Raw genomic sequence first — 11,582 nt, 5'->3', positions numbered from 1 at the left:
TTGAGTCAGTTTCCTGACCAAAAAACTCTGTGTGAACGCAGCCTAAGAGGGACACCATAGAAGTGAACACCTTTGTCATGCTCCGCCCCTCAGATACAACACAATGTAGATGTATTAACTCGAGCATTCTCTTAACAGACACGAAGCTGACGCCAGACATGGCAGTGCTTAAACTACACTCCTCTATCTCTTGACTCTTGTCACAGAAGCAGACTTTTGCGAAATACATATTTACATTTACATTACCTTTAGGCTAAGACCCTGTGTAGTGGGCCACAGCAAAAAAAGCATGGCAGCAAAAACCACAGCAGCAACAGTTTCCGCGGCTTATATTTTTCTGCAATGTGTGGATGGGATTCGCCAGTGACTGTAAAACGCTGCGGTTTTTACGCCACGTGGGGCCTTATTTTTGTAGCTTATTTTTGCTACTATGCAGCTCAAACACCCAAAACGACAAGTCGCATTTATAGTCGCAATATTATCTCTTTGACTCTGAAAAGAAAAATGGCGTGCAAGTGGGCGGAGTTTGTTTATTGAGTAATATGTGGACAGAAAGACGAGCACAATAGGCAGCTCTTGCTTTTGGCAAAAAATACACCAGGAAACTTGTAGTATTAGTCGTTCTGTATCTGTGGTTGCAGTAACAGTTGCTCAATATTCCAGTCATGACGATGGCTGTTGCGGGATGGGTTTAACTGTGACCAGCTAATGTCATCCGAAGAGCCAAATAAGTGCATGCAGCTCTGAAAAAAACCAACGAAAAACCAAAAAAAACAACAAAAAAGGCATATAAGGTTTAACCAAGTGAAAAGGCTGCATATAGGTTGGTTCCTTGACAACAAACTGGTTTCCTCTGATGGGAAAGAAACAGAAATAGTCCGGTATTATCCTCCAGGTGTATTTCAACTTGTAACAAGACAAACTCTTCAAGTCTTCAATAAGAAAGTGCAAAAAATGTACAAGGAAATTAAATCCTGTTGTTTTTTTTGTTTTTGTTTTTTTTTACTTTTTGTTTTAACAAGAAGTTCGTTGGATCGTTCAGCATTTTGTAGGACACTAGAAATGTGGATATGGCTGTCTCTTGCTTCAGGGCTGTGAATTTAGTCTTCAATAAAAATGATGTCGTGTGGTCTCCCCTTCCGTTCTAAAGTGGTACTGTCCATCAATGACTCTAACGATTTCCTCTCCGGGTAACATGGGTGGGTTCCATTCGATGCTGTAGGGGTAAAGAATGAGATAGGGAACCTGAAATGTAACACTGCACAATGCATAACTCTTTGCTAGCGTAGAAATTTAAAGGAACACTAAGCTTAAAGGGAATCGAATGTCTAAATCTCTGCAAGTCTCTATTACTAGAGATGAGCGAACACTGTTCGAATCAGCCGATCCGAACAGCACGCACCCATAGAAATGAATGGAAGCACCTGGCACGGCGACCGGCCGCCGGCAAAGTGTACGTGCCAGGTGCTTCCATTCATTTCTATGGGTGCGTGCTGTTCGGATCGGCTGATCCGAACAGTGTTCGCTCATCTCTATCTATTACTGGCTATACTAGAGAATCCAAACTATTGTAGTTTTCGCAACACACAGCTGGCCCTGTATTCACCAGAGGCTCTTGACTCTTCCTATTACCATCAGAGGGCAGGATTACAATGAGGGTTAATACCCCTATTATACCACAAGATTCACCACCGACCTTATGTGATGGAGACAGATCCGCTCCCTGCACATAACAAAGTGCATAGAATATTTTCTGATTCAGGTATGTCCAAGTGTAAAGCAAGAAGAAGGAAATATAAAGATATATACAACAGCAAAAAAAATCAGACTATTACTGGTGGCCTGGTGCATGACGTGGACTGAGCCTTCTGACGGGCAGGTCCATAATCCCCTATGACATGTACATTAGTTGTAACGTGCAGATATGAAAGTCATATAATAGTATAATAAATGTCTTCACGATGAATATGAATATTGTCTCCAAATCAAAGACAGTCTTCTATCAGAGGTCATTGAGGGTCCTTAATTTATGGCAAAAATGAACCCAAGTCCTAGATATGATACGCGGCTCTTCTGTCCCTGTAAATGACTCGATAGAATATATGATCTTATCATTTGATGAATGTGAAATTGAGTTCAGGACATCTGAAGACATGGCGGCTTCACGGACTAAAAGGCGCCGCTCTTACTTGCCGCAGCCAATCTGATTTTGTTCTGTCTAGTTGCCATGTGCATTAGAACTCAGGGCTTTTCTTTTCTTTTTTTTTCCTAATTTGGTTAAGGTACTGAAACTATTGACCCGATAAGATGAGGTCTAGAACGGATTGGTCTCTTATACAGACATATTGTAATGGTCTACGCCATTGTTGTGCTCTCCCTCCTAACTAACGCAGCCGCAGATATCCTCCAGGGGCGGGGCAGGGGAGTATCCCCACCATGGGGGCAAGTTTGTTAGTATTGTTGTTTCTCTCTTCTCCCACAGAATGTCTTCTTCTTCCTCCTCCACCATTCCTCCACGGAGGAAAGCAGTCTCAAAGAGAAAGCACCTTACGTGTGCCACCTGCAGAATCCCTCTTCCGGACGACTCCCAGTACCGGTTTTGCCAGGGATGTAAAGCTCCCTCCTCTGAGGCGACCCCCATGCGTGAGATGGTATCCTGGGTGAAGGGATTTGTCCAGGATTCCGTGAAGAAGATGGAAACCTCCGTCTCCCACCTTGCCAAGAGACCGCGCCTGGACTGTGAACTGTCCCTCCCGCCCTTGGAGAACCTGCGCCTCAGAGATGTGGGGTTGTCGTCGGATTCTGAGGAGAAGATGTCAAAATTGTTCAGAGCACTCAGGATCAGAGACCAGGAGGGTGGAGAAGGCGCAGGCCGCAGGTCCCGTACCTTCAAGCCTTCCTCAGAGATGCTCCGCCTGATGGAAGGAGAGTGGAGGCGCCCATAAAAACCCTTTGCCCCATCTAGGCGTTTTAAAACCCTATTCCCTGTCTCTGAAAGCCAGCTAAAGGCGTGGGGCTCTCCGCCTAAAGTGGATGTGGCTGTCGCCAAATTATCAGGACGCACGGTCCTCCCGACTGAAGACGGGTCAAGTCTGAGGGATCCTATGGATTGACGGGTGGAAGGATCCCTGAGGCGAGTGTATTCGGCCTCCTCTGCCCAGGCCTCTCTTGGCATTGTCACCAATGAAGTAGTCACTGGCCTGCGGGCAGAGCTCTCGTCTCTGGCCAAAGACATTGACTCCGGAGTGGATCGGGACGACCTCCTAGCGGCGATGTCGGACATCACCTTGCTGGTAGACCACTTAACGGAGGCCACCCATTTCCAGACCCGTCTGGCCGCTAGATCTATGGCGTTAGCTACCGCTGCTCGCCGGCCCCTGTTGCTGAAGCCCTGGAGAGCTGACCTCACATCTAAGAACAGCCTGTGTAGCCTCCCCTTTGAACCTGGCCGGCTGTTCGGGAAGGAGCTCGACCGCATTATGGAGGGATTGGCCGACTCCAAGGCAAAAATCTACCTCAGCCCTTTGAAGGACAGAGCTCCTCCTTTCGGGGTCGGGGAGCCTCTAGAAGAGGAACCAGAGGCCAGCGGTGGTCCGGCGGAGGAAGAGGTTGGGGTTCCTCTCGTGGCCGTAAGAGAACCTCCTTCTAATTCTCCCACCTCATATCCTCCGCCCCCCACACCTTCACAAAGGTCATAGCTCCGGTCGCTGCTGCCCTGCGCCTTCAAGGCATATTCATAGTCCCGTACCTGGACGACTGGCTTCTGAAGGCTCATTCAAAGGAGGTTCTTACCACGCAGGTGCAGACCATCGTAGCTCTACTAGACAAGCTGGGGTGGCTGGTAAACTGGCAGAAGTCAGTAGTGGTGCCATCAACACAAGTTCAGTTCCTGGGACTTATTCTAGACTCTCTCAACATGATGGTCTCTCTACCCTCTCCTCGCAAAAGGAAAATTGCTCGGGCAATACATCACTTATCTTCTACAAGGAAGGTCACCATCAGGACGGCTATGAAGGTCCTTGGATTGATGTCCGCTACCCTAGATGCAGTTCCTTGGGCCCTATGGCATATGCGCCCACTACAGAACGAGAGCTTGAGAGTCTGGAATCACAGTCCTTCAGGTTTACAGAAGCCAATTCAGTTAACCATCAGCACCCGGCAAACCTTGCCCTGGTGGACCCATCTACGAGATGGGAAGTCCTCGGTCCAGCCCGCCTGGACCCTGTTGACTACAGATGCCTCCCCCACAGGCAGGGGAGCTCATCTGGGGGAGACCCCGGTACAAGGTATGTGGAATCAGCAGGAGAGGACGCGCTCATCCAATTGGCGCGAGCTTATCATTGAGCCCTTCTGTCATTTGCACCACTTCTACGGGAGAAGGCGGTCAAAGTAAGGTCGGACAATCTGATGACAGTCCATTATATCAACAAGCAGGGAGGTACCAGGTCCCCCTCGCTCCTGCAAGTCACCAACCTGATCTTCTCCTGGGCAGAACGGAACCTCTCCCAGCTGGCCGCGGTACATATCCAGGGCCGCCTGAACATCCTAGCGGATCAACTCAGCAGAGGCCACCCGACCGCAGGCAAATGGTCCTTGAATCAGGACATCTTCCACTACCTGACCAGGAGGTGGGGTCTCCCCGAGGTGGATCTGATGGCCACCCAACACAATGTCAAAGTAGAAAGGTTTTGCTCCCTGTACCGGGAAGACAACCCTTTGGCTGTGGATGCCCTGTCAATACCATGGAGGTGCAAACTGGCATACGTGTTCCCTCTTATCCCGAAGGTATTGGCGAAACTCAGGCAGGACCAGACTTCGGCTATAGTGATCATGCCGTTCTGGCCAAAAAGGGCATGGTTCACCGACCTTATCCTTATGAGTCGGGGGAACTACTGGAGGCTTCCACCAGTCAGGAACCTGGTGTCACTGAACAGTCGGCCGTGCCTGGGCCTAGACAAATTCAACCTCACTGCCTGGAGGTTAACCGCGCCATATGCGCAGACAGAGGATTGTCCCAGGGAGTGCTAAGTACCTTAGCCCATTCAAGAGCAGAGGCAACCAATCAATCAGAGCTACCACAGGATCTCCCGGATATTCCGAGATTGGTGTACAGGCAACCAGCACGATCCAGACAGAGATGCAGTCCTAGAGTTCTTACAGAACGACCTGGAGAGAGGACTAGCACCTGCCACCCTCAAGGTCCAAGTGTCAGCTCTATCTGCTCTCCTGGAGACACGGTTATTACAAGATCCTCTTGTCAAACAGTTCCTTAGGGGGGCTGCCAGGCTCCGCCCCCAGGTACGGCCCCCTGTCCCAAGGTGGGACCTGGCCGCGGTTCTACAAGGGCTTTGTGCGCCCCCCTTCGAACCATTATCTGAAGTGGACTGGAAGTACCTGTCATTCAAGGTGGCGTTCCTGCTGGCAATAACCTCCGCTAAGAGTTGGTGGACTACAGGCCTTAGCGGCCTCCGAACTCTTCACAACCTTCTTTCCAGACAGGGTGCAGCTGAGGTTCGTCCCAGGATTCTTGCCGAAGGTACCCATACTTCAGAACACCAATCAATGGATCACCTTACCGGGGTCTTTCCCTCTCCTGCCACGGAGCAGGAGGAGAAGCTACACACACTGGATCTGGTAAGAGAACTACGTATCTACCTAGACCGTACAGCACCGTTCCGAAGATCAGAGAATCTTCTGGTTAATGTGTTTGGTCACTATAGAGGCTGTAAAGCATCAAAGGTAACCTTGTCTAGATGGATCAGAGAAGCTATTAGCTGTTCCCTACAAGCCCAAGATCGTCCTGTTCCAGAATTCCTATGAGCCCATGCCACCCGGGCAGTGGCGACATCATGGGCAGAGAAACGGTTCCTCTCTTTTATGTGCTGCAGCCTCTTGGAGCTCACAACTGACTTTTGCCAAACATTACAGACTGGACTGGCGTACGGCCGATGCTACAGCATTTGGGCACTCCGTCTTGGCATCAGCCTGCCAGACTGACCCGCCCTAGGGGAAACAATACTTGCTAAATCCCCAGTTGTGCTGCTGTTGGGCGTAGGGGGAAAGAAAGATTATGAATGATAATCTGTTTTCCCTTAGCCCAAACAGCAGCACAAGGCTCCCTCCCTAGGAGGTACTGTTGTACAGATTCTTTATGTGTGTGTACCACTTTGTAATTGCTCTTTATATATCATACTTGATACTAACACAAGGGAGGAGCAGGTCTTCCAGCCTCTTATAGGGGTCAAAGCTGTTAGGTAATTAAAAATTCCACCTGTCCTAACAGCTCATAGGGGCAGGAATACCCCAGTTGTGCTGCTGTTTGGGCTAAGGGAAAACAGATTATCATTCATAATCTTTCTTTCTGGCACTCTCTGCAGCTGCACCGGCTCCAGGCCATAAGACATTATGAGTTCATCTGTGGGTGCTCCTGAGCCAATCCCTGATGGCTTTGGCCTATATTAGTCTGCTAGCCCTCTGAACCATGCCCATACAACACTGAATCTGTGTTTGGATTATTGTTTATTGACCACACTTCTGATCCTGATCTGCTCTGCTGCCTACCTGTGTAAAGCCAGGTTCACACGGGGGGGTTTTGGACCGGATTTTGACGCAGAGGCCGCCTCAGGTCCAAAAAATGGCTAGCCGCATATGGATGCTGGTGCAGTGCATACAGTGCACCGGTATCCATTCGCAGCATTCCGCTCCGGATTAGGCCCAAATGAATGGGCCTAGTTGGAAGGGAGTGTCGCACCGCGGATGTCCGCGACGGAATCCGGCTCAAGAAAGGGCATGTCGTTCGCGGAAAAAGGAACCCATTGAATTCAATGGGAGGCGGGGTTTTTTGAGCTGGATTTTCACATGGATTCCAGATCAAAATCCAAACCAAAAACCCCATGTGAACCTGGCTTAAGACTTCGGCCTGTCCTGGATTACTGAGCCTGAATTGCCCACCCTGACCTTGTTTGGCTACCACCTGCCTCTGACTTCGGGCCGGTCCTTGACTATCCCTCAGCCTATAACCTCTGGTGTCTAATACTAGGGTCCGCCTGGTCCCTTGCCAGCTACCTATCCCAGTACCCTTCCAGTAATTTTTCTGAAACGAACTGTATTCAGTGGATGTAGGATACATCTAGTAGAAATTTCAGGGTAGAGTACATGGCGAAATTCACTACATCCATTTTTTTTTTAATTTTTCATGTGTGTGTAACACTTGGAGCCATGCTCTTTTACCTCCCCAAACTACAATTGTCATTTGGGTTGGGGTGTGTTCATAAGTAGGATGATTGGTGAAAATGATGTAAAGAAAATATCTAAATATCCATTTATACTAGAAAAGGGGAACTCTGTGATCTGGGCCCGCCACTGATTCCTAGGGCGCATACAGTTAAAGGGGTATTCCTGTCAAAAATATATCACTAGGATATCACTTTCTGATTGGTGGTAGTGTGACCTTTTGGACCCCCACCAATCCTAAGGATGAAAGCACTGAGGGTCCCACAGTCATACCTCTAGACAAGAACTGCGGCCATCTAGGTATTTTTTTTCCCTTGTGCATCAACTTTTTAATGACTTCCATAAAAATGATGCATTGACAGATCCTGTACTCCACTATGACTGTGGAAACTGTAAGTGGTCAAGAACTGGAGAGGATAAATAATTCATCCGCCGCGCACTTACTGCATCTTTTCTATATCGTGAAAGTTCTGTCAATATGAATAATTTACTGCTGTGAATTAATATTGATCATCAAACAGCAGTGATGAAATAGCAGAAATGGCCCTGGACACTTCTCTCCAATTTTCCTCTAATACCGGTGAGGGCACAATGGGACCATGAACTTGTAAGATTTTCGAGCGTTCATAATTTTGTTCTTTCTTCACAGCGCAGAAATATCTTATTAACCCCTTAATGGCTCTGGATAGTTTGTACGTTAATGCTCGGTGACTTTTTTTTCAAATTTTTCCTCCCCGTCTTCCAAAATTCCTAACTTTTTTATTTTTCTGTCCAGGGGCTTTAGGGGGAGTTCACACGGAGTAACGTGCCACGTGATGTGGCACATATACGCTGTGTGAGATTTTGCGGGCCATATACGCTCCCATTGATTTAAATGGGAGTGTGGATCGTAAACGCTGCCTTATTTTGCGGACGTAATTTTGCGGGAGCGTATACGGCCCGCAAAATGTCACATGACGTATATGTGCCACATCACGCGGCACGTTACTTGTGAACTCCCCCTTACTTTGCGTCAAGAGTCGTACTTTCATCTGCCACCATTTTGGGGGGATGTATATTGTTTTCATTAACTTTTATTTAAGTTTTTTTTTTGGGGGGGGGGGGGGGGTCCATGTGAAATAACACAATTCTATCAGCATTTTTTACATTTTGTTTTTACGGCATTCACTCTGCATTAAAAAAAAAAACATGGCAGCTTTGTCCGGCAGGTCATTACAATGACAGCGATACCATATTTATATCGGTTTTATTACGTTTTACCATTTTTACAGCTAAAACTTACTTGTTTAAAAAATCAACCATTTTGCTGGAGTCGCCATCTTCTGATGTCTATAACTTTTTTACTGTACTGCCGACAGGGATATGTCAGGGCTCTTTATTTATGGGACAAGTTGTACTTTTTATTACAACCAATGTTTGGTGTGTATGACTTTTTCATCATGTTTTATTGTTATTTTTTTGGAAAAAGCAAAGTAGCTAAAATACGTTCATTTGTGCATTGTGGGGTTTTTGTTTTTTTTTACAGGGTTCACAATATGGGATAAATAACACTACTTTTAGTGGGGACTTAGGCCGGGTTCACACGGAGTATTCTGGCTCGTCATTTGGTACGTAGACGCCGCAGGAAGATTTGCGGGCCGTATACGCTCCCATTGTTTTCAATGGGAGCCGGTACCGTACACACGGCGCTATTTTGCGGCCGCCGCAAAATCACGGACACAAAATAGCGCCGCGTGTACGATACCGGCTCCCATTGAAATCAAAGGGAGCGTATGCGGCCCGCAAATCCTCCCGCGGTGCCTACGTACCAAATGACGAGCCAGAATACTCCGTGTGAACCTGGTCTTATACGCATGCTGGGAAACTTAACATGTTTATTTATTTATTTGTTTATTTTTTTCACTGTGTTTTTTTCTCTTTTTACCTATCCCACAAGTGGACTTAAAGCTGGGATCTCAAATAGTAATTCCTATGTGCACTGTGCATAGGGAGTCAGGAGGCTGTGGCCCAGACTTCGGGCTGCCTTGGCAACCCCTCGTAACCCGTGATCTTATCGTGGGGGTCCGAGAGGTGACGGTGGAGGGGCCGTGACCTTACAATAAAGTTGTCAGTTTGCCATTAAAATGTTTTCAAAGAATTCTGATCAGTAAATTTTTTGTATCCAAAGGTAGCCTTGGACTTTGTTCACACAGCAATAATTTGCATCAGTATTTGGAAGATGAAACCAGGAATGGAAGATACAGAGAGAAAAGGTGGAAAGCTCTGCCCCTCTTGTGCGTTCTGGACGCACTCCTGCGTTTGGCTTACAAATACTGATGCAATATACTGACCATGTGAAGAGGCCTTAGTGATTTTCGATTGGATGCTATTGTTATTCATTTCTATTGCTGAATACGTTTTTGAGTCCCGATGTTCAAAAAAGGAATATTTTCATGTATTTTTTTCTCTCAATACGTGGTATAAAAGAACATCAAACACACCATGGGGCAGATTTATGAAAGTCTCTTTGCCCACAGCAACCAATCACAGTGTGGCTTTCATTTTCAACAGCACTGTGGAATTGAAAGCTTTTCTGCGATTGGTTTGCTATGGGTAGACGTTATAAATCTCCCTCATATGTGTTCATGTCACATCAAGTCGTATTGACTGCAACCATCCTTCCATGCAAATACATGCAACTAAGAAGCTGTGGAATAGAAATGTTAACAGTGTTACGCTCCGACTACTTCTCTTAATTTGATGTGAAGCTGACAACAAACAGGTTGTATAGCATGTGCCTGACCAGCAGGCTGAAAAATGTACCATCAACATCTATGACCGGTTCTAACAACCACATATAATGAAATGGTCCTTCTCAGTCTTATCTTCAATGGAAACACCATGTGAGGTCCAGAGTAAGGCACCACCATTAGAGAATGACACGGATGGTATGAAGCACAGAGACACAGGTCTGCTTACCTCCTCTGGAAATGGAGACTGCCACAGAGGAAATCTCGGAAACGGCTAAAAATCTATTAATAAGAGAGAAAACATCTTGCTTGCCGAGTGTCCTCTGAGCTTACCGGCAGTCAATTGAATATTCCCATAGTACTTGTACATTTCATAAAGACAACGGGACTAGACAGTCAACCTACCGGTCACATAAGGCCCGAGGGGCATCTGGCTGTAGTTCACAATACTGCCCGGACCAGGTCCTCGGAAATTTGGGCCAAAGTTGTTGTTGTACATCTGTGAGGATCCAAATGTTCCCTAAAATTATAGGTGAAGTATGGTCATTCAGAATCAGCATGGCGAGAACAAACATAGTCTATAGCTAATAGATAGATATCTAATATAAGATGTGTGACTCCTCCAGGTTTGATGCTCTCTGGCGGCCATGGGTTGGTGTTCCAGGAGGTGACTGATTTCGCTAGCTCTTTATCTTGAGCTCTTGATAACTTGGGATGCATTTATGTTACTACATTCAATTCCGATGTCCCTCATTTTCTTCCTCTGTTGTCCCCCCTCATCTTTTTTTTTTTTTTTTTTTAATGTAGATTGTGAGCCCCACATAGAGCTCCCAATGTACATTTTTGGAATATGGGATGGAAATCCATGTAAACACGGGGAGAACATACAAACTCCTTGCAGATGGTTTCTTTTTGCCCTTGGTGGGATTTGAACACCAGGACTCCAGAACTGCAGGGCTGCAGTGCTAACCACTGAGCCACCGTGTGGCCCCGTTGGCCCCCTCATCTTTGTGTCTCCCTGATCCTACTCGCACCTTCTAATACTCCCCGAGAAGACCTCCTTCAAGGCTCCAGCCCTTTCTCTCTTTTGTTTAGCGTATTATTGCGAGAGCCTAAACTGCACCTTCTTAGCTGTCTTGTTTTCTGTGGTAACCACTTCTATGCGAGCATGCTGTTCGGATCGGCTGATCCGAACAGTACTCGCTCATCTCTAATCATGGACATCATACTGAACATCTGCAAGAACTATGCCTTGTGAAAATTGTATTAAAATATTGATTTTAAACATGCCTTGAACTAAAATATGGCTGCCTACACAGTTTTTATAGCTGTCGGCCAACAGCTATAGCCCGCCCCAGCAACCATACATGGGGCAGACCCCAAAAACAGTGGTTACACACAGACCCCAGTGGACCCCATTGGCTATAACGGGGATCAGTCGTGTGCACTCATTTACACTGAAACTGGCAGAGCGAATAATCCATCGTGCAGGACATTTTCCACCGCCCATTCTCTAGCGCAGATGTAAACGTAGCCTAATTCTAATTGATACACATCTGACCACAGGATTTTCTGCTGTTTCTGGACGCATCTAGTTTTAGACCTTTTTGACCTGCTTGG

At 46.8% G+C, this 11,582-nt stretch overlaps 1 protein-coding gene across 11 annotated transcripts in view; it reads right to left on the bottom strand.

The window, feature by feature from the left end:
• Window positions 1–515: 515 nt before the first annotated feature.
• Window positions 516–11,582, bottom strand: part of CHD5 (chromodomain helicase DNA binding protein 5) — a 133,781-nt gene continuing 122,714 nt past the window's right edge. For 9 of the 11 annotated variants that reach the window (XM_075279768.1, XM_075279778.1, XM_075279771.1 and 6 more), the window contains 2 exons: window positions 10,368–10,482; window positions 516–1,216 (listed from right to left, as the gene is read on the bottom strand). In XM_075279768.1, the coding sequence (XP_075135869.1) occupies window positions 1,101–1,216; window positions 10,368–10,482 (231 nt within the window). In that variant the 3' untranslated portion in view covers window positions 516–1,100. Of the gene's footprint in view, window positions 1,217–10,191; window positions 10,245–10,367; window positions 10,483–11,582 lie in introns of all 11 variants that reach the window. The other 2 variants (XM_075279777.1, XM_075279776.1) reach the window with 2 other exon arrangements.

The sequence above is a fragment of the Leptodactylus fuscus genome, chromosome 6, assembly GCF_031893055.1.
Source record: "Leptodactylus fuscus isolate aLepFus1 chromosome 6, aLepFus1.hap2, whole genome shotgun sequence".
NCBI lineage: Eukaryota > Metazoa > Chordata > Amphibia > Anura > Leptodactylidae > Leptodactylus > Leptodactylus fuscus.
This window is presented reverse-complemented; position numbering and strand designations above follow the sequence as displayed.